General features: G+C 47.4%; 1 protein-coding gene across 1 annotated transcript; it reads left to right on the forward strand.

The window, feature by feature from the left end:
• Window positions 1–178: 178 nt before the first annotated feature.
• On the forward strand, window positions 179–22,523 carry VPS26B (VPS26, retromer complex component B). The gene is made up of 6 exons (XM_032426158.1): window positions 179–862; window positions 9,819–9,975; window positions 14,953–15,117; window positions 17,846–18,021; window positions 19,642–19,784; window positions 20,184–22,523. The coding sequence occupies exons 1-6, from the start codon at window positions 640–642 to the stop codon at window positions 20,328–20,330; spliced, it is 1,011 nt and encodes a 336-aa protein (XP_032282049.1). The 5' UTR covers window positions 179–639; the 3' UTR covers window positions 20,331–22,523.
• The last annotated feature ends 426 nt before the right edge of the window (window positions 22,524–22,949 follow it).

Here is a 22,949-nt window from a genome sequence, read left to right on the forward strand (position 1 = left end):
CGAAAGGGTATCTGCAGTTCTTTTAATTTTACGGGACGTCTGGCCCCGAATCCTGGAAAAAGCCTGTAACTGCCATGTCAACTAAGGGAAAGACAGGCCGCTCTGTCTACCATTGCACATGCGCAATGAGCACACCTCCCGGCGGCCGGGTGGCGAAAGCTACAGAGGCAGAGGCGAACGCATGCGCGCGGCGTCTCCGGCGTGTCCGGGCTGGAGACTGGCGCCCCCTCCGCCCCTCCGCACCCCCGCCCAGAGCCGCCGAAGCACCTCGGTGCGTTGCACTGCCAGAGGCCGGGGCTGGCTCGCCGTGCTGCTCAGCGCCGCACCCCACCAGGTGGGCGGCAGCGGCGACGCACGCCCGGGCTCTTTACTGCCCGCCTCCAATTGCATTGCCCGCCCTAGCCCCTCACTGCCGCTGGCGGCTCGGGCTCGCCCGGGAGTGGCGAGTCGCGGAGCACTGGTACCCAGGGCGCTGCAGCCGGCCCTGCGCCCTCCCCGTGGAGCCGGGAGTCGTGCCGTCGCCCCCCGTCTGGCAGAGAGCTGGGTCCAGCGTCCAGCCCTCCGGCCTTTGCTTAGGGCCCCCACCCCGCAGAGAGGAGCGGTCCTACCGAGACCGGCCCGGCCCGGCCCGGCGGTGAGATGAGCTTCTTCGGCTTTGGGCAGAGCGTGGAGGTGGAAATCTTGCTGAGCGATGCGGAGAGTAGGAAGCGAGCCGAGCACAAGACGGAGGACGGGAAGAAGGAGAAATATTTCCTCTTCTACGACGGAGAGACGGTCTCCGGGAAGGTGAGCCTCGCACTCAAGAACCCCAACAAGCGGCTGGAGCACCAGGGCATCAAGATCGAGTTCATCGGGCAGATCGGTGAGTGGGCACCCCGGGCCTCCCTCCCCGGCCGCCTCCGCCGGGCCAGAGCGCCGACTTGGGGGTGGGGGAGTGGGGTGGTTCCGGGCCCAGCTCCGGTGAGGCCTGTCGGAGCCCCTTGTCCACTGCAGTCTGAGGCCCGCCGGCCGGCGACTGCCCCTGCGTTGCCGGTTTCCCTGCCAAAAGTGACAGCGCATCGCCAGGACGGTGGGGGTGGCCGAGGGCGACGGGGAGCATCCCTGCCGACAGCCTCATTGTTGTGGGCACCTTGCCTTGGGATACCCTAGTTGTCCCTTCGGCGTGCGCTCAGCTATGCTTCCTGCCTCTAGGATTTCCGAGTGAGATGCTCCTGCCATAGTCTGCAGGTGGGTTTGTTAGGGGGAGACCTTTCTCCAGTACTGCTTTTGCCATTGTCTGGACATCCACAGCTGTCAGACCTAAGTTAAGCTGGTCCTCTGTGCCTCACTTAGTTCACTCCCATCCACCCCCTTTTTCTTTTACATGTGATGTGGGAGAGAGCTCACCACCCTTCTGTCTCACCTTAGCTCTGATCTCCTATCCTTGGACCTGTTTTGAGAAAGAAACCCTGCAGTCTTCTTTCTGTCTACTTAGCCTGTGTTTCTAAGACTTCTTCATTAGAATGCTAGCTAGTTTCAGTTGACTAATTTTCTCCTTACAGACAAAAAAATGGTCCAAGTCCAAAATTAAATGATCAAAATTTCTCAATGCTCTAACAATCTTCAAACATAATTATTAATAATTAAAACTAAGTAAAAGGCAGTAACAATACAGAAGATTTGGGAGCTGCCGGTCAAAGTGGGGTTGTCTCTAATTCTATTTGAAGTTTTGTGTTTTTAGAAACTCTCAGGTACTTCTGAAATAAATGGTCTTTGTCATTAGGTCAGGAGTAGATTCACAGTAAATACTCATGTGGGCTGAAAAAAACTTCTGGCAAAAGATTCATACCTGTAGCAAAGGCTGCATATATGACCCTGTTCTTACAGACTTCCTGGGAAAGCTCATTAAATACTCTCTCTCATATCCTGAGAGTTCAGCAAAGAATCTGGTCTCCTGTTTTACAGGGGCAGGAAACACTGGCACAGGTAGGAGGAATCCTGGAAAAAGGAGTCTATGGCCAGTGCTCTGGCTGAAGTGTTTGCCTCTGGTATTTGAGAAAATGAAATTAGGTCGAAGACTGGCTGATCATAGAGGAAACCTTTTTGGTATTTTAAATCCAGAATTTGGGTGGCCTTTTATGTCCCGGAAAGGGGCTAAAGAGTGAGTTTCATACCCTCTGCTCTCTCCCACCTCTAGCTTGAATAGGGTTTCTTAACAGCAGTACTGTTTACGTTTTGGGCTTTAGATAATTCTTTGTTGTCTCAGGATATTTAGCAGGATATTAACCTGGCCTTGACCCACCAGATACCAGAAGCACCCCCAAAAAGCACCCCCAGAGATGTCTTGAGATATTGCCTTATGTCCCCTGGAGGGTAAAATCACCCCTAGTAAAGGACCACTAGGTAGACAGGATGAATCCAAAGCATTTTATGCTAAGCATAATGTATGAGATAGTTGAGAAGTACTTCCCTACTTAGTAGTTTTAAAGTTTTTGCATGGTTTCTTTGGCTCTGTAATATGAGCGTATAAACAGGCACATTTAGTCTGTGTCTTATACCATCACTCCAGGTGGTCGTGATACCTCATCAACACATGAAAGATAACCAGAGTGTCCCCCACCCCAGCAATGTGAAATAAGCTGTTCAGGGGAATGGAGTCAAGGCCTCCCTCTAGTCTAAGTGAAAGGGAAGTTGAGGGAGCTACTTGCATATCTGTCCTGCCTGGTTTCTTGTCTAACTCCTTGAATCATCATCCCTGCTGGGTTTTCTCCCAACCATTTAGCTTCCATTGATAACTCTTCCTGAGCCCCGGAGCACTGTGGGCTGTTGTTGACCCTGTGACTTTGAGGAAGCTTTGTGCCTCTCTAGGCCTCAGCTTTCTCACCTGTAAGGCAGGAATAACAAAATCACCTTGTGAGAATAATGTTGAGCTGTCAAGGGATAATGCTTCATGCAGAGTATGGTCTATCAGTGTCAACAGTCGACTGATCTCAGGGCACCAGAGCGAGAATAGTGAGTAACTTCGCCAAGGTTGTGGTAGTGTGGTTTTCTCCTTCATTGCATTCTTTGACTATGAATGAAGTGGGTGGAGCTTTGATCTGGCTCCTAGGTCTGGCTCTGTGAATGATGCACAGTATAGGTCTTGCTGTATGAGAGTAAGAAAGTTGATATCATTGTGCCTTGTCCGCCTTCCTCATTGAATTCCATTTTAACTCAAAAATGTTCTATAAGCCATAGTCTCTTGGATTTGGTTCTTTCTTTTTTCCTCCCCTCCTTCCTTCGTTTCTTCTGGGGAACAGTTCCACAGCTTGAAAATCAAGTGCTTTATGTAATTAACCGTCTTATCCTTATGATTAATTTCTTTTTCCTCTTGATGAAAGTATATTTGTCCCACTTGTGTATTCATTAGAAGGACAGCCTGGTACATGATTGAGGGTCATGCAGACAGGGTAACTTAAATTAGATAGGGCTCAGTTTATAATAGCACAGTCTTTGCTAGGGTCTTGTGAGGACTAGAGATAATATATGTGATGTGCAGGTCTTGGCACACATAATAGGTACTCTGTAAAAGGAAGTTAAGATGATTATTGTCATTTTCTCTTTCCCTGTTAAGCTTGACCCATCAAGAAGTTTCCAGGCACTAGATGTTTAAAACATGTCACCTTGCAGTCACCCCGATTCCTGTGCAGATGGTCCATGGGGAATGTTTGGACCAGGTTAACCTTCCCTTTGGTCTACTTGTCTGCCTTCCCCCATTGCCTTCCATTGTCTTCTCCCTAACGACATGTTAGCCCAAGTGGAAACCTGTGAGAGGGACTCTACACAGAGTCCTTGCAGAGACAGCTGTTTGGCTTTCTGTTGCATTGGACCTCTCTGGACCCCATTCCTCATAGTGGCCCAGCCCCTGCTCAGAAAAGCTCCTGTTTCGGTCTTGGTTTTAGAGGTAGGCAGGAACAGGGGTAACTGTTGTTTCCTGTCCCTTCTCTATAACTTACTCTGGCAATCTCATCTGCACCCATAACTTCTGTGTCTTTTTATATTCTGATGACTACCAACCTCTTTCTTTGTCCTGACGTGAACTCTCTACTGAGTTCCCTGCCTTTGTCTCCAACTGCCTGCTAGGCACCTCCACGTGGATACCCCACAGGTCCCTCAGAAACACATCCAAAACAGAAACCTCGCTCTTTCTCTGCTCCAGCCCCAGACCTGCTTCCCATCCTGTCTGCTCCATTGTGGCCTATGTCACCTGCGTCCATTCAGCCTCCAAGATCTGGAAGTCATTTTAGACTAAGTCTTCCTCCCACACGCCCAGTCGGCTCTCCAACAGCTCTCCAATACATTCCCGGTCTGCGCTTCCTCTTGTTGCCAGCACTGCTGCCTTCATTATCTCTTTTTGTGGCCACCTCCTAACTGACCTTCCTGCCTTTGCTTTCCTCGTCTTTCAGTTCATCTTCTGTAAGAGTGAACTTTCTAAAAGGCAGTTCTGACATTGTCAGTCCCCTCCTTAAAATTCTGCTCATCAACTTCCTATTGGTTAAAGGGCAAAAGTATACCCGGCTCCTTCCTGAATAGCCCTGCCTTTCTCCCCAGCCTCATCTCTCCCTTACCCTTAACCCTCACCTCTTATAGTTTCCTCAAAATACGTTCCTTCTGGAATCTTGGTATCTTCCCTTTGTATGGGAACATCTTGCTGCAAGGTATGACCTTGCACTCAGGCTCTTACCCATTCTTTTTTTTTTTTTTTTTTTTTTAAATTTTTTTTACCCATTCTTAAAGTGCCCAGTATCCCGACAGCCTTCCCCAAGCTCCCCAGGCTGACTCAAGCCCTTCCTCCACTGTTCTTCCACAGGCCTCATGAGTACCTCTTTTCAAACAGGATGTGACAAACTTGTGATTTTTTTTCCTCTGGTCTGCTTTCCTCACTAAATTCTGAGTCCCTGAAAACCAGGGACTGCCTTCAGTCCATCATCAATGTGGTGGCTAATCTCTAGTCTCAGTGGCTAAACAAAGTAGGTGCTCAATAAATATTTGCTGACTGGATATGTGGTGAGATCTAGGAATTTACAGGAGCTGTTCTCTGGATTTTTTTTCTCAACCCCTCCTAGATAAACCAGAGTTACCTGAGTGAAGGAAAGGGGGAGTGCAGGTTTGCTTTGCTGCTTACTGTGAAGAGGGAGGGCTTCCTGCTGGCGCTTGGGGCTGAGGCATTGGTAAGCTAGGTGTGGCCCTTACTCTAGGCCACTGAGAACTAAGACGACTCACCAACCAGCAGGCACCAGCGCACAGCCTCTTCCCTGAGGGAACTAGGGCACAGAAATGTTAAAGCTGATGTCGGTTCACTTGCTGTTGCACATTTCTTTGATCACACTTTCTTATGCCAGGTTGAGGATGATTTCTCCCTGTATGTAAGAAAATAAGAGTCGTCGGACCTGTGATTCACTCAGTTCTACGCCAACTACTTGGATGTTGCAGTTTGAGTGTTGCCCCCTGAGAGTATAAGAAGGTCTTATTTATTCACCTGTGTTGTCTATGTTTTCTCTTACCCTCAGGAAGTTTTTGAGCCACGTTGGGTTTCTTCCTGCACCTAGGGTGCTTTTTCCAATGGCTTGGTCTGTTGTAACAAAACCAACAATGTGTGGGGAGGGCATCTCCCATGTCACTCTAGCATGGGAGGGCCTACATTTTAGAAAAATGCAATGTGGTATATAAGAAGCACGGAGGGAAATTTTTTCATTGTTAGGAGAGACCATTTTTCAGCTGGATTCATTTGGGGAACTGTAATGCAAGATATAAGGTAGAGCTGGGCCGTTTTGGAGACTAATGGGGTTAAATAAACCAAAGGTAATTAGAAGGTCAAACTTACAAAGGAGGGCAGATATGAATACCCCTGTCCTCCAAAACCAAATAGATAATAATCTGGATTTTTAAAAAAGTTTTAAAAGTAATGCCACTGGGGGCGCCTGGGTGGCTCAGTCAGGTAAGCATCTGCCTTCTGCTCAGGTCATGATCTTGGTATCCTGGGATCTGGCCCCACTTCCAGGGCTTCCTGCCCAGCTGGGAGTCTGCTGCTTCCTCTCCCTCTGCTTTTCCCCCCAACCCCCGCCCCACTCTTGCTCTGTCTCAAATGAATAAATAAAATCTTAAAAAAAAAAAAGTAATGACACTGGATGGATCTGAACCCATCAGTACCAGTCAAGCCTGTACTTCTAAAGATTTTATTTACTTATTTGAGAGAGAGAGTGAGCGAGAGAGAGCACAAGCTGGGGGGAGAGGGAGAGGGAGAAGTAGAGTCCCCACTGAGCAGGGAGCCTGAAGTGGGGCTCAACCCCAGGACCCTGGGATCATGACTTGAGCTGAAGGCAGATGCTTAACCAACTGAGCCACCCAGGCGCCCCAAGCCTGTACTTCTAAAAACTCCAGAGGCTTTCTGTATTTTATTTCATTAACCCATGAAAATCTAAGTAAAAAGCACATTGAGATTAAATGGATTGATTCTGGCCTATTAGTGAGTTGTTTCAGGGCTCGAGCAGAGCTGCATCTTGCTGGGGATGGGCAGCCCAGAGGTGTTACTGCTCTAGCAAGTGTACCAGGGTCCAGGAGATCTGAGTGGATGTGGCCAGCATGAATCTTGATGGGGTTGCCAGTCAGCAGATAGTGGCTGGGAAAATCGGGACGGGGCTCTTTGGAGGTCTTTTTGCCCTTGCTGACTTAATGTTTCTTCTAAGACCTGCATGAAGCTTGGACCAAACATAGTCCCAGCCCAGTAGCAGGTCTCAGGCTCTCTAATGATGAACCTGTGATGCAAAGCTGGCTCAATTTCCTTCCAAAGTGGCAAATTCACTCCTCAGCCGTTGGTGGCAAGTTTCATCATGAAAACATCCTAACTACAAAAGTCACTTCCTCCTGTTGGAATCAAGAAAGAGGCTCAAGACAGGGAAGTTACCTTAACAAAAAACATGGTCAGTTCCTACTTCTAGCTTGAGATGCTTGGTTGCTGAGGGCTTTGGATGTTGGGGAGAACCAGGGATGACTTGTCACTGCATCTTTGGGATAGAATATAGGCAATTTATAGCCTCTTGATGGCCCAACCTCTTGCTAAAACAGCCTTCTAGTTTCTGTTCTAATTTATGTGACAGGAAACCGAACTTTCCGGCAAATAGCAAAATATGGCTGCTATTTCTATCCCTTTGTACCACAGTGTTTGCAAGAGCATTGCAAATGGCGTATAAATTATAAATTAAAAAGCCCAGTCCAGCTCCACTCAGGCTACACACTGCCACTCTTCTGCGACATTTAATGCCAAGCTAGTATTAACATGTGTCCAGGAGGAAAAGCACTAGGGAGAACGTGACGCTATGCAGGAAAGGACCTCTCCTGCCAAAGGTGGCCACAGCCAGGTGCCCCTGCTGGGTCAGGCATAACCTTGCTAGGATTCTCAGATGCTGGCCGTCTGCATGCTCTCTGAGCGCTCTTGGGCCTCTGTTTTGTTTCTCATGTTGCCTTTGGTATGTGTGATCACAACTGTGTATTTTTCCATCTTTCTCTTTCCATCTTTTTCTCAACTCTGGGATTTCTCATTTAAAGTTCATGGACATTGGGGCTGTGCTCTGCCTGCTTCTGTCGCCTGAAACTCTGGCCAGAATCCAGTGCTTGGGAGCTAAGACACCAGGTCCACCAGTTCAGGGGTCACTTCCCACGTAGGTGTCAGGACCATCAACAAGGACTTATGTAGCAATGGACCAGTGAGAGTTAAGTGAAGGAGCCCTTGTCACAGTGGTTCTATTCCTACCTGATCACTGTACTTCCTTACATTTATTGGGGGACATAGTTATTGGATTTTAAAATAGAAGCAATGGATTGTTCACCTTTCCCTGTCCTTTCCCCCATAGGTTGTAAGTGTGGTCTCCCATTTAGCGATTTTGTAGATTATTATTCACTACCCAGAATGCTGCCTGCTACTGATTCCATTTAGTATTTGGAAGAGAGGTGGTTGTAATATAAAGTGGATTAAAGTGTAACTGTATAGGAAATCAGCAACAAACTATAATCACAGAATACAATGTAAATTCTTACAGAAGTGGCAGCACTAGTTTGGGATTAAACCACACTAATGCCACCTTCCTGAGTTGGACGAATCTTAGGACAGAGCCCACTCTGCTTTAGAATGCTTCCCTGTCTGGAGGAAAAAAAAAAGGCTCCCTATGGAATAGGCTCGTCAGGACCAGCTCCTAGGTCAGCAAGGGGTTGATTTTGCACTCAGACTGAAAGCACTACTTGAAACCATTTTCTCTTTCTGGGCATGGTTCTCTCTGGGGGCAGGGCTGGACACTGCATTTCTTGGGCACTTAGCTGCAGTCCCAACTGGGGCTCAGACCTTGTGCTGTCTGAGGCGGACCCATGCAAAAACAGCTCTGCCCCATTGCCCTGAGCCCAGGTTGTCCCTGAGAGAGCTCGCCTGCTGTGCTCTGGCGATACGGGAACTGGCCTAGTAGGCTGTTGTCCTGGACACTCCTCTCTGTGGACCCGTTTCTTTGTCCCCAAGCAGCCAACAGCAGTAGTACTGAGTGCACTCTACCGGATCTGTTTCCCCTGTTGATCTACCTTGTCACAGGTTGTAGTCTTGCATAGGACTGGAGCCCAGAAATGCCCGAGGGGTGGTACCTTGACTGTAATGTGGCCATGTAGACTCACAGTCAGTATTAAGTGTTCCCTCTGCACGGCCAGGTACTGAGGGGGTGCCAGGAGCTAGGCCTTAGCTCTAAACACCATGCATCTAGAAAAGTTAATGCTTAAAAGGCAGAGTACAAATAGGCATAAAATAATAGAGGATAAATTGATGGCATAAACTCATAATTAAGTTTTGAATGCCAGAACTATTTCCAGAGGAGGATGAATTTAGAGCAATGCTTTTCAAAGTGTGGTCACTGGACCAGCAGGACCAGCATCCCCTGAGAGCTGATTAGAAATGCAGATTCTTGGGCCCAGACACTAGGGACAGGACTCAACAATCTGGTTTTAACAAACCCTCCAATTGATTTTGGTGCTCACCGAAGTTGAGGAACCCCCCTTATTTAGATGGAGGGAATAACACTAAAACGTCTGCGTCAGATTGGCCATGTGGATTCCTCTTTGAGGGATCATAACAGCTAGCAGCTAATATGTTTTGAATATTTGCTATCAACTGGGTACTATTCTGAGTCCTTTACCTGCATTACTTCCTCTAATTCTTGCAGAACCTTACACAATATAATGTTCTTACTCCCATTGTACCAGGTCATAGAAATAGATTCATTCTAGCAGGAAATCTGCTCTGATCTCAGTTCTGCAGCCAGCAATGAGACTCTAAGCCAATCATTTGACCATGCTATGCCTCAGTTTCTTTCTGTTAAATGGGTAACAAGGCCTGTCCTAGCTTCTTCAGAAGGTTATTATTAGGATATGATTAAAGAACTATGAACATGTGTTCAAAAGTTAGAAATATTTTTAGAAATGTTTTTAAAGCAATGTAGTATTTTTGATAGCAGTTCCCCTGATGTAGCTCTCACTAAGGTACTGCCCTGATATGCTGGAGCAGGGTTATATTGGGTTTTTACTGTGCCACTGGATTCCTCTGTATGAAACGGAAATGTGTAGAAAGTGGGGGAAGGGAGGAGATCAGTATATGGAGAATGCAGTGAAGGAGTGAGATTAGGAAAAGAAAGGAAGTCAAAAACAAGGGCTAGGGAAAGTTTGTTTTGGGGGGAGTTCTCTCAGAAGAGGGGATCCTGCATCCTGGAGCCTCCCTGCTAAGCCCCATGTAGCTTGGGGTCTGGTAGTAGAGGCTGATGCTTTCTCTCCAGAGCTCTACTATGACCGCGGGAACCACCATGAGTTTGTGTCCCTGGTGAAGGATTTGGCCCGGCCCGGAGAAATTAGCCAATCACAGGCCTTCGACTTTGAATTCACCCACGTGGAGAAGCCGTATGAGTCATACACAGGCCAGAATGTGAAACTAAGGTAAGTTGTGCCTGCTGTTTCCTCACCTTCCCCTGAAGCTGTCCACATTTCTGAGGCTTTTTATGTGGGTATCAAGAAGGAAGAGAGCTTGAGAGCGGTGGTGTGCTGGTAAATGGTTAACAATGGGCTCTCTGGGAGGAAAAGCCCTGGTTTTTCAGTTTCTGAAGACTGTCAGTTTCTGTAGTGGCCAATATCAAGCTCCCAACCTGATGTCCCTGATTACAGAGCTGGGGAGAGATGTACAGTGGCCACCGACATAGCTAGATGTAAATTCCCCCAAGAGCAGAGAGAACTGCAAAATGTAGCAAAATTATTAGGAAGCAATGGGTTTTTAGTATGTACTACCTTTGTTTTTCATATAACGTTAATTATAAGTTTTTATAATTTAATTTTAAGTAATTGCTATGTTTAACAACCTGTTTTTTAAAATTCCTGAAGATTCAACGGTCAGCTTTTACCCCTGCTGCGTGCTGTCCCCAGCGTACTGTGGGCTGCACATCAGCAGTACCGACCCTCAGTCCAGCTCTGCCACACACAGCAATGTGAGCCCAAGCCCGGCCACGGAGCTTTCTCGCTGGAAAAGGAGAGTAGATTTGGATTCTAGTTCTAGATCAGTCCTCCATCTTTTGGGGTGATGGGAGCATAAAACATGACACAGTATGACGAGTTTTTAAAAAATTAAAAAACACAGTTTAAGTACATAGGACTGTTTTTAGTGTTCCAGTTTCTGAGGATGGAGACTGATTCCAGGGCCTCTGGGGTAAAAAAAAAAAAAAAAAAAAAAAAATCCAGAGAAGCTCTAGACTCTTGGATATAACCTGAGATTATGTGATGTCACTGAGATAAAGCAGACTTTCTCTGACACTCTGGTCACCTGGTTCAGGTCTTGATGCTATCTTATAAGATCAGCTCATCTTCATCCCTTCAGGCCTGGTGGTCCGGAGTACAGCAAGACTTCCCTCCCCTTCTCTTCTCTCCCTGGTCTCCCCTCTTCCATCAGAAGAGTGATTGTAGGCTCTTCTTTTTCAGTCTTTGCAGAGAGGTGTAATCACTGATGTTACTCAAACTAGAGACAGCGTTTCATAATTGCACTCAGAAAAAGCTTCACAACCGTGAGGATTATCTAGTTGTCACCAAAGCTTGACTGGGATTTATTACTATTTAATTTTATTTTTTACAGTGGATTGCTCTTAAATGTTTTTAAGTCAGAAAGAAAGGTGGTGATTCCTCAGAATATTAAAAATAGAATTACCATATGATCCAGGAATTCTGCTTTTGTGTACACACCCAAAAGAAGTGAAAGCAAGGACTCAAACACAGACATGTACACCCACATTCATAGCTGCTTGTTCACAACAGCCAAAAGGTGGACCAACCTGAGTTCCATCAGCAGATGAATGGGTAAATAAAATATGGTATATACATACAGTGGGATATTATTCAGCCTTAAAAAAGGAAGAAAATCCTGTCATATGCTACAACATGGATGAATGCTGAAAGCGTTACGCTAAGTGAAATTAGCCAGTCATAAAAAGTCATATATGATTTCACAACAATGTGAATGTACTTGATGTCACTGAAGTGTATACTTAAAAATAATTAAAATGTTAAATTTTGTTATATATGTTGTAGGTGGGGAGAAAACCCTTTTTCCTCTATCCACCTTAGGTTCGTTGGCTTAGGCCCTGCAAATCAGACTGACAGAAGACAGGCTAGCAAGAGAAAGGCAGACCGGTTGATTCACATGTGTGTTGTGCATACACATGGAACTCAGGGATTGGTAACGCAAAGGGGTGGTTAGGACTTGGAGCTTATGTAAGCATCTTCACAGAAGAATGATAATTTTACGGAGAAGTGACAAGACAAAGGAAAGGGACTTTGAGCTTCTAGGGACAACAAGTTGTGGGAAGGTAAATATATGGGAGAAACAAATGGAAGGTAAGAATCCTTTTAGCAAGATTTGTTATGTGGATTTCTCTAGTGCAGTCTCTGGGCTGGTTAACAGTTGTCTCTGGTGAGTAAGAATGTCCTGCTCTTCCTGGTGGAGGGTGGGGAGGGCAGAGAATTTTTCTTGTATCTCCTTCTTGTCAGTTGCTTTCAGCTCAATATAATCGTTATGCCAGAGTGGCATATTTTGGAGTGGTATACTCTGAACTCCTTCTGTATTTTACCACAAAATAAATATATGAATAAAAGAGAAAAAGGTGTTGCTGTCCAATTAGATGAAGACATTAGGATTCATGTTGAGAAAGTGAGGAAGTCAAGAAGGGAAAATTAGTTAAGGGCAGCTTATAGATGTCAATTCCAGATGAAGGGCTTGTATCTTACTGCTTAGGCAGAGGGGAAATGTGAAAAGATTGCTCTAGACTCCACTTTCTTTGTTTTTAGGCGGGGGAGTGGTTCTTTTGGATGGTTAATATAAAATCAACATGTCCTATTTGATGAATGGGTAGAGCGCAGAGACAAAATTGTTGGAAGGCTAGTCGAGGTCCTGAGCGTCTTACCTCAGTGGACGCTTATGTAGTGGACACAGCGGGAGTGGGCAGCAAACGAGGAATTTAACAGACAGCAACAGAACTGACCAGTGAATGTAGGTGCAGACAGACGGCTATCAGGAAGAAGGGATGGTTTGTAGTGAAGATGATTCATCCAATTTTAAAGTCTAAAGCACTGGCAAAATAGAGAGGTATGAAAGTTCACTAGACAATTGGAAATGCAAGCCTGGCACTCAGGACAGAGAAATGCACTGTTGGGAGTCCTCTGCTCAGAGGTAAAAACTGGTACATTTTTCAAGGAGGAGAACTGAGGGAGAGAAGAGCCCAGGCAGGACCTATTAGAGGGATAGGAAGGGGGGTGGGTGAAGCAGGTAAAGCCCTCCTGTGGAACCATGCGAAGAGCATTTCAAGAAGGAGGAGGAAATGTTTTACTCTCCAGTGTCAAAACTGAAGCTGAAGAAGCAAGGCCACTGGGTTTGGCAGCAGGGAAGAAGCTGCGGTGGTTAGAACAGGACCCCTCAGCGACCACTGTCCCTCACAAACAGTCAGGGATGCAAGGCCTGGAGAGTGTTTTGGGGATTGAGGACTTTGGGCCTTGGTATAAACTCAAAGGAGGAAGGCTTTACTGGAGAGAGATTCAATATATTGAGGAAATTGGAAAACGTGAAGGATCAAGATGCCAGGCAGTAGTTCTCTACCAAAGCTCCCGTGTTAGAATCACTTGGGAGGCTTTGGACGATGTTGATGCCTGTGTGCCTCTGCAGAGTGGTTAAATGTCAGCTCTGCCTGGGCATCTGGATTTTGGAAGCACCTCCCCCCAGGGTGGCTGTAATATGCACCCAGATTGAAAGTCATTCTGCCAGATGGAGGAGGAGAAGGGTCTTGAGAGACGGAGGTGCTGTTGGAAGGAGGAAAGGTTGGGCAAAGATACAGACGCACATTTAGGACCAAAGTAAGAAACAGCACAAAGCAGAGAAGAGAGAGAATTAAAAATCTTGACTTGGAAGGCCTTCCTCTTCTCAGCAGAGTAAAAGCTATGTCTTCTACGGAGAGGGGAGAGAGGAGGCTTGAGAGCCTGAGCAATTAGAAAAGGGTTAGGAACAAATAAGTGTCTTGGAGAATGTGGCAGAAGTTACTGAAATGAATAAAAGGATTGCTGAGCATCGGTCAGGGCCACACAGAGGAGAGGAGCCTAAATGTATCATTGATCTGGTTGGCAGCTTTCTCCAGGAACAGTGCAGATTATCTACGTTTTGTTTAGAAGAAAATATCATTAAGAGGGTGTTCCTCCATTCACTGGGTATTAGCATAGAGTAAGTCAAGGGGACAAGGATGCTGGGATTTGGCCGTGCTTGAGCAGCTGACCGGAGGGTCAAGCTTGGCACGCTAAGCCCTTCAGGGGCTGTGTCTCTGTCTTCTTCCCCACTTGTCCTCTACCACAGCAACACCTCCCCAGGGATCCAGGGTTCAGCCAGAGACTTTCTTTGTTCAAACCAGGACCTCTCCCACCTCTGCTGCTTTACTTATAAGGTCTGCTCTGCCTGAGTGTCCTTTTTTTCCTCTCCCCATAACACTTGATTCCTCTACCTGAATTAGCACTTGCTGTGTGTTCTATTATTTCTGTTTCTTGGCCCACCTTCCCCAGCGGACTGTGAGCTTCCCATAAGACTGTATCTTATTCATCTTATGCCTAGCAATAAACATTTGCTGAATGAAGAGCTGACTTACCTTCTCCATTCCCTATCCCTCCCGTTTAACTTTTTTTTTTTTTTTTTTTTTTTTTTTTTTTTAAAGATTTTATTTATTTATTTGACAGAGAGAGAGACAGCTAGAGAGGGAACACAAGCAGGGGGAGTGGGAGAGGGAGAAGCAGGCTTCCCGCCGAGCAGGGAGCCTGATGCGGGGCTCGATCCCAGGACCCCGGGATCATGACCTGAGCCGAAGGCAGACGCTTAACGACTGAGCCACCCAGGCGCCCCCCCTCCCGTTTAACTTGAGGGACTTGGAAAATGTTTAATTGACTGAATATTGTTAAATAAACAGGCATGCAAATATAAGAATGTAAGACAGATCCCTGTGCCTGAAGACCCAGGAGTTAGTTGAAGAAAAATCCGTACACAAATACATGGTAGGCAGTGGTGAGGGGCATGAAAGGCATTAGGATAAATTGCTGTGGGAGTATAGAGCAGAGAAATCACTTTTATTTAGGGCAGTGCTCTGAGCCCAGAGGATGGGCTCGAAAAGGTATTTGGGGGGAAGGTCTTTGAACTCCCTGGAACTATAATTGCAAAATTTTATGCGTAGTGCATATGTTCATTTTTTTCTGGGAGGAGGGTCCACAGGGGTAAATTTTCAAAGGAATACAAAGCCCCAAAGGTTAACCACTGTAAGGGCTTCTCTCCAGTGGGTCTATTTGGTGCATGGATCGAGGCAGCATGTGGAGACTGGGAGTGTTCCTTCACGACACATCCATCTCCTACAGGTATTTCCTTCGAGCCACCATCAGCCGCCGCCTCAATGATGTTGTCAAAGAGATGGACATCGTAGTCCACACACTCAGCACGTACCCAGAGCTGAACTCCTCCATCAAGATGGAGGTTGGGATCGAGGACTGCCTGCACATTGAGTTTGAGTATAATAAGTCCAAGTAAGTATCTGGGGCCCCACGGTTGTGGAGAACTATTGAGGGAGGTTAAGATAGGACCTGATGAGAACACAAGCGGGTGGAGCCTTGGCTGGCTCATAGTGCCAGGCTATAGGGGAGGCCACTGACCTGGTACTGTGAATATATGTGCCAGGCTGCTGAAAGGTAGACCAGGAAATTAAACTTCATTTTACTTAAACTAAACTGAAATTAAGAAGGTACATTTAAGTTAAATATCCTACATTGTCTTTCAAGGTCACGCCAAACTGAGGTTATTTGTTTTGGATGTAGATACAGCTCTTTCCTTCTGCTGATGAAAATAATCTCAGAATACCATTCCTGTTAGCATTTGTATCCTATATACAGTATGTCTCTAGAAATCAACGTGAAGAAACCACGCAACGGCCATAGTTTGCTGCTTCCTCCTGAACTTAAATGAATTATAGCAAAGAACATCTGATGCCTTTTTGTAAAGGTCTTTAAATTATTCTAACTGGCAAGTTGGGAAACCATGTACGTTTTAAACTGTTTGTTGTCCAAACAGGAAAATATTTAAGTGCGGGGCGCCTGGGTGGCTCAGTCGGTTAAGCATCTGCCTTCAGCTCAGGTCATGATCTTGGGGTCCTGGGATCGAGCCCCGCGTTGGGCTTCTTGCTCTGGAGGGAGTCTGCTTCTCCCTCTCTCTCTGCCGCTCCCCCTGCTTGTGCTCGCTCACTCTCTCTCTCAAATAAATGAATTTTAAAAATCGTAAAAAAAAAAAATTTAAGTGCTTACAAATCATGAAACTTACTGACACTTCAAAAATGTACCACAAGCATCTTTCTTTTCAGTATATAATACAGTCCTAAAAATGTTTGAAAATCAGATACGCAAAAGTAAAAGTGTATTCTATTCACAGAGAGCTAAAAAAAGGAATTAGAGTCTCTAGGGTTCTTACCGGGAGACCCTCATATCAGACCCACTATTATCCAGGGGGTCAGATAGTGGGGGTTAGGAACAGGGCTTTTTTAAAAACTAGCTACATACATGCTTCCTAGAACAGGGGTGAGGGGAAAGGCCTGTTTTTTTCCCCTGCTCCTGGCCTGGAACCACTCGTGACCCAGAACGGGCCCTGCTTGGTGAGGCCCCACCTATGGAATGGGGTGGGGCAAGCTGGAAGGGAGGTTGATCTGGGCCAGGCAGCGACACGTAAGGAAGCGGCCCTCTGCGCCTTTCTCCTCACAGCCTCAGGGCTCTGTGGGCCTTCTGGAAAGGAGCCACCAAAAGTGCGTGCCCACCCCCGCTCCAGCTACCTAGTAAAGGGGTGGCTGGCAGGCAGTGCCACCTTGTAGGAGGAGCACAGAATAGCTGTCAGCCAGCACGACGTTGAAGACCAAGTGTGGTATGTGAAGGGCGCTCCGGCAAGTCCATCCCCTGACCTCAGGAACTGGATGTTCAGACCTGTCCTGCCTTCTCAGAGCAGGCTGCCGTGTAAGAGCACTGTCTGTATCATACAGTCCCATTCTGCCGTTAGGGATTGCCCTAGGGGTAAGATTAGCAGGTACTATCATGTTTGTGGAGACAGGCTGGCGGGTTTCAAACACACACAGAAAGGATGAAGTGAAAGAAGAGTGGGGCCCAGGGTTCTAGGCCCTCCACAGGAGTTTCTCATGTATTAATGCTTCCGCATAGGATTTCATTTAGAATAAAGGAATGTTCCATTTATCAAAGTTTGAAAACCCCTAGAATCTATGATCTCTTAGCATTCCTTCTAAAATACTGCGAGCAGCCTCCATTTTGATTTTGTAAGTGTTCTTAGGTTATCTACGGAGAGTGTCTGCAGTCTTCCCAGTTAGACTGTGAGCAGAAAGGCAGCATGAAATAGTGGGGATGGAATAGGCACTTGGGTTCATATCCTATGTCTGTCCCCTACTCAAATCCTGTTCAAGTGTCTTTCTTCTTTGAACTTCCTTTTCTTCACCTGTAATATAAGGAGGTTAAATTCTAAAGTCCCTGCCAGCACTCCTGTCCCGTGATTCTGAGCTTCAGGTTTGAAGATTTTCCTCTCTTCCTATATGCCTGACACAGGGCTGTGCACACGCAGACCACTGGTACTCCAGACTAACTCAAAGTGAAATGCTGGAAAGGTCAGAAAGCGTTACGCAGCATGGCCAAATTCGTAACAGCTCACAGAGCACAACCCATGTGAGCAGGGCCCAGGGAGAAGGTGCTGATGGAGCATAACACATGCATCTTGCTCAACCGCTCCTGCCTGGGCTGTCACATCCAGCAGACAAAACTGTTTGCTGCAGGCGATTGAGGCCCAGTTCCCAAAAGACATTTTGTGAGCTCAGAGAGAAGGAGCAAGACCTGGTTCCTGCATTTGTGGGGCTGGCCTCCCATACATCAGGACATCTAAAGCAATACAAACACAAAAGGTATAAAAGAAATAAACGTGCTGAGGAGATAGATCAGATGGGCAAGCTATGATAGAATGGGTGATGTAACATGCAAGAGTAACATCCTGTGAGTTGCATATGGAAAAATGGGACAGAAGTTACTGTGATTCCAATAGAGAACATACTGGGAAATCATTCTGCAAGGGCAGTTGTGGTAAGAACATGGGTGAGTGTGCACTGTGACTCCATCTTCAGCCAACCCACTTGGCAGTGTCCCCTCCCCCAAAACCCAGGAGACCTGGAAATGTGCAAAGTTTGGCTGCCATATTCACATCTTATTTTCTCTTCCCCAGATACCACTTGAAAGATGTCATTGTAGGAAAGATCTACTTCCTCTTGGTGAGAATCAAAATCAAGCACATGGAGATAGATATCATCAAGCGGGAAACGACGGGCACAGGCCCCAATGTGTACCACGAGAATGACACGATAGCCAAGTATGAGATCATGGACGGGGCACCTGTGAGAGGTGAGCATCCTAGCACGCAGCCCGCAGCTGCCTCACCCATTCCCCAAGGCCCCGCACAGAGTTTTGGAGGGGCTCGAGGGGTTATACTGCTAAAGTAAGATTTCCTATTCACCTACTTTCTCATCTCAAATTGTTCACTGTGGATCCCAATAAACAGGAAAAGGAAGGCTGGGTATGTGGAACTCCCAAGTTCCTTCCCCATCTTCACCCAGAAAAGCGCCACTTTGGCCTCGTCTACATACTGAGCTTGTATTGGAGATTGCATCTCAAGAGTTATGCCTCTTAAATAACAACAACAAAAGCTTGAAGAGTACTGGCTTAGCAGATACAGTTTGAACATTTTACCACTTTTTCCTGTTGGCATTCTCTGCTGCTAGGGAGCAAGAGATGAATGCAGAATAATCATTTGTGTTCCTCAGTTCTAGCTCTGTCAAAATGATTCGTTCTCCGAATTCATTCACCAGTGTAGATACTCTGGGCAGCACTACCAGGTGCCACAGCCAGCACTGGGAATGGGACAGAGAACAGCACCGCCCTGCCCACCCCCAGAGCTGACATCACATCTGGAATGAATGGAGTTGAAAGCTTTGTTGTTTGGGGAATCTGATTATTTGGGAGTAGCAATCTTTATGTTCTTTTGGCTCTACAGCCACTGATCATGAAGAATGTATTTTTTCATTTCGAAGTGCTTGGTGATGCCACGGTTTTATTCAGCTTACCCCGTGTGTGTGTTCCATGTGGAAGGAGGGGACAGTGACCGCAGGTTCTTGAGTGTCACCATGCAGGCCCTTGCGGGGGTAGGACTGGGCTCTCCTGACTCTCTGTACGTGCCATTTTTTCACCAGTTGTGCAAGTAGAGCGACTTGTCATTTTCTCTGAGAAATAAGACAAAACAGCAGATAATTAATGGCACATTTTATATTTAGCTTTAGACTACATTATAGGTTTGGCCTTTCTCAGTAGAATTACTGCCCTAATTTCATTTCACTTAAATTAGGAAAGGCAGGGTGTTAGAGCTGAAAGAGATCAAAAATACCATGTAGTCTGATTCCACAGGTTTCCACAAGAGAAAATTAAGGTCCAGAGAAAGCAATAGACTAACTCAGAAGTCATACAACTGGTTAATGGAGAACTAAGGCCAGAATGAGGATTTTCTCTTTTCCAGACCACTATACCACCATGCCAATCCATCTCAGAGTGCAGATGTATTTTGGGGGGCATACACTATTTAGGATGGAGGAAGGTGGCATCGAAATTGCTGGGTGACATGAGTTAGCTGGGGTTTGACAGTTGGCTTGTGAAAACCCAACAACTAGACACATTACATATAATCAAAAGATGCTTAGTAGTAGTATCCTATGCTGTTCATACTCACGGGTCTCTGCGTCAGGGCGGTGAGAGAAGACACAACGGGACCTGGAGTGGCACTGCAGAGTCACGTTTTTGCTTCAGCAGATCACTGAGCCGCAGAATGCGAATTCCCACCAGGCAGAAGCATTCCCTTGAGTGTGCCATGACACGCTCAGGTGGCATCTCCCCTGCTGTGGGCAGAGAGTGACTTGGTGTCAGGTTGGGTGGGCCACTTTGCCCTTCGCTCTGACACCTGCCTGGCCCTTACAGGAGAGTCTATTCCGATCCGGCTCTTCCTGGCGGGCTACGAGCTCACCCCCACCATGCGGGACATCAACAAGAAGTTCTCCGTGCGCTATTACCTCAATCTGGTGCTGATAGACGAGGAGGAACGGCGCTACTTCAAACAGCAGGTGAGTCCAGGGCACCTCCCCAAGACCCCTGGCGGCCCTAGAGCCAGAACGGGAAGGGCTTCATTCCTGCGAAGATCAGATTCCATTTTAGACAGATTCAGCAGAATGGTACAGGGGAGAGAGTTTACTAGTCTCTATGCCACTTGTTGGTTCACCGAGAGGGAGTCCCACAGCAAGAATGGGGGTTCCCACTTGACACGTTGAGTCTGCTTCCTCAGGCCCAGGCCCTGCGACCACTCTACCCTCCCTGCCCACACCATCAGACGGAGCCCTGGGGTGGTATGGACAACTGCTCTCATCAGGGAGAGAGAAGCAGAGGAGAAAGTTGGAGCTTCTGGGAATCCCCACTCCCATGCCTCCCTCTCAAGGTAGCATGTTGCCCCCCCCCCCATTCTGCAGGAAGTGGTGTTGTGGCGGAAAGGTGACATCGTACGGAAGAGCATGTCCCACCAGGCAGCCATCGCCTCACAACGCTTCGAGGGTACAGCCTCCCTGGGTGAGGTGCGGACCCCCAGCCAGCTGTCTGACAACAACAGCAGGCAGTAGGCCCCCAGGGCCAAGAAGCTGCTGGGCTTCCACCCCAGCACCCCCGTCTACCAAACACCAGCGGCTGGGGGAGGGGGAGGACAGTGTGATGCTCAACTGACCCGTTACTTGCAACCTGAAAACAAATCGTGTTTTGACTTAAATTCTTTTTTCTGAAGAACCTAAGGGGCTTGGGTTGGGAGGCAGTCCCCTTGAGATTCTGCGGCTGATGTGGGAATAGGGAGAGGTAGCATCCCGGTAGCTGGTCTCTCTGGGGAAAAGAGCCTTCTGTTGAGGCCTTCCGTGCGCAGCTGCCTTGCATTTTACAGGAGAGCAGAGAGCGGGCATCCTTGGCTCCTGGGTCTCTGAGCTTCCTGATACAGGATCTGAGCATGTCCCTGGGATTCTGAGCTGCCAGCAGGGCCCGGGGTAGTCACATCTTATTCTCTCCTCCACTATCCCTACCCTATCCTAAATGGCAGGGGCGGGGGGAGACTCAAGATCAGGAAGCTACCTCTTTGGGAGTCTTGGATGTGGTGCTTTGAAGTTTCCACAAGCCACCTCCTTTCTGGCCTCTCACTGCTGGGACCCAGGCACCTCCCTTCTCCGTCTTCTACAGACTCTTACCAGTAACGTCCTGGAACAGAAGCCTCTGGAAGGGCCTTTGGCTCTTGTCCCCTCACCTGTGAGAAATTCTGGGCAGAGACACCCTGGGGTCAGGGTCATGCATGAATGGCAGCAGAGTCGAACCCAGGAGGCCGAGCCGGGCCCACTGAGGAAGAAGTATGGTGACTGTGTGTGGTGGCTGTCTGCCTTCGCCCCGTGACTGTGCTCCCCAGCCCCTGGGGCTGGATGGTTCTAGGGTATTGCTGTGTGCTACAGCAAACCTAAACAAGGGCATCTGTTTCCTTTAAGAGATCCCGGGAAGGGGCCTTGATCTCTTTGCTTCCCTAAGAATGGATCCTCATCACTCCTTGCTCTCCCCCCATTTAGTTTCTGGGAATTGGGGCTTGGAAGTTTCTTACTGTTGCCCATGTCCCCTCACTCTCTGAGTTCCAGGAGGGAGATGAGAGGCTCAGCAGAAGACTCTGCTACACAACTTCAGAATAATTCTGCTTGCCAAATTATGTCTTCATCTTCACCAGTTGACTGACCAGAGTTTAGGACCATTGATGTTTTTGTTTAAAAACATATATAAAAACTCTTGTGGGTATTCTTGTTACGCTAAAGGAGAAGGGGACATCCCTCTGTTGCACTGTGTGTGGGCCTATTGGAGTAAAGGTGTTGACATCCTTTTCTGCCTCATCTGGAAATGACCTGTGGGCCTCCCTTCCCTTCAAGCAGACCCCACTGGCCAATAAGTACAATATTTGGTGGTCCAAGTTGTCCGTAATTGGGAAAGCAGAGGGGTTGGTTCCTGTGTCATTCTTTAGTGTGGAAAATTTGGACTCCTCTTTTCCTCAGAAATCAGTGCAGTCATGGGCCTCTGACTAGGCAGGGCTCCTGGGTCAGGACTGCGACTGGTGGAAAAGATACTGGGATGACACTTGAGGTTGCCTGGGGACAGCAGAACCAAGAAAAGTAAGGTGGTTCCCCCCCATGCTGGACCCCAAGTACAGGTGCGACGGACAATCCCATGGGATCAGGATTCCCATCCAGCTGCCCCTGGATTATCAAGGTTGGGCCTTAAGTGTATGGGGGAGGTAGGTTCTGTGTTCCTTGCCTTTTCCACAACATGAGATTAAGCTCTGGTGTGCCTCCCATAATAGCTGGTATTCTAACTAGAAAGGACCTGTTAATTCCTCTGCCTCCCAACTGACAACCCAAATTCATTTTCCAACTTTCCTAACATCTTAAACCTTTCTTCTGGGAGAACTAGAAGGTAGAATTTGATTTTATTCTCTCAGGAGCTGTGCATAAGCCAGGTCTTCTGTTTTCCCTCACTCTGCCCCCATTCACTCCTTGTCTGTGCAACTGTGGAGGTGAGGGGAGGCCCTGCCCCCACCTTTACAGGTCCCTATACCTGGGAGTGCATAGGTACTAAACCAAGCAGTGCAACTTGTAATTAAGCAGCTGCAGTGTTTACATGTTTCTTAATGTGTCGTCTTTTCAATGGCTGTATTTTAAAAAAAAAAAAAAGAACACTTGTTTCAGTTGTCTCTGATTAAAGGAAGCCCCTGTGGCTTGGAGGCATTGTGCCCATGGTCCACCAGGGTCTGTGGTTTCTTGTCTTACACTGTCCCACTCACACCCAAGGGGCGATAGACTCCCACCCTGATCCAACACAACACCTGCCTTCACCATAGCTGTGGTCCCTGGTGAACAGTGATGTTTTATTAATACCCGTTTTAGACAAGCACATGCTGAGAAAGGAATTCCAGTTGTACCCTCATCTGGCAACCTGTGCTGAAACTGCTGATGGTTTACACCCCTATGGGACCCGGACGACTTCAGGGGCAGGTGTGGAAGGCCGGTGTAGAAAGACGAAAAGTTCGTTTCAGTAGGTGGTAACAGACTGAACCCCGCACCCTGGTATTTGCTATAGTAAAGGAAGATGGTAGAGGTAAGCTTGCACCTTACCGAGCGGCAGAAGTTCTGCAGTGGAGCATTCTATTCCAATGCCATTTTAAAAGGAAAGCT

The sequence above is a fragment of the Phoca vitulina genome, unplaced genomic scaffold (genome assembly GCF_004348235.1).
Source record: "Phoca vitulina isolate PV1807 unplaced genomic scaffold, GSC_HSeal_1.0 scaffold34, whole genome shotgun sequence".
NCBI lineage: Eukaryota > Metazoa > Chordata > Mammalia > Carnivora > Phocidae > Phoca > Phoca vitulina.

What these genes read in the sequence shown, in the direction of transcription:
- VPS26B (XM_032426158.1), top strand. Translation starts at nt 640, where the DNA reads ATGAGCTTCTTCGGCTTTGGGCAGAGCGTGGAGGTGGAAATCTTGCTG. An exon ending in GGCCAGAATGTGAAACTAAG is followed by an intron (nt 9,976 to 14,952) that starts GTAAGTTGTGCC and finishes CATCTCCTACAG; the next exon opens with GTATTTCCTTCGAGCCACCA. An exon ending in GGACGGGGCACCTGTGAGAG is followed by an intron (nt 18,022 to 19,641) that starts GTGAGCATCCTA and finishes TGGCCCTTACAG; the next exon opens with GAGAGTCTATTCCGATCCGG.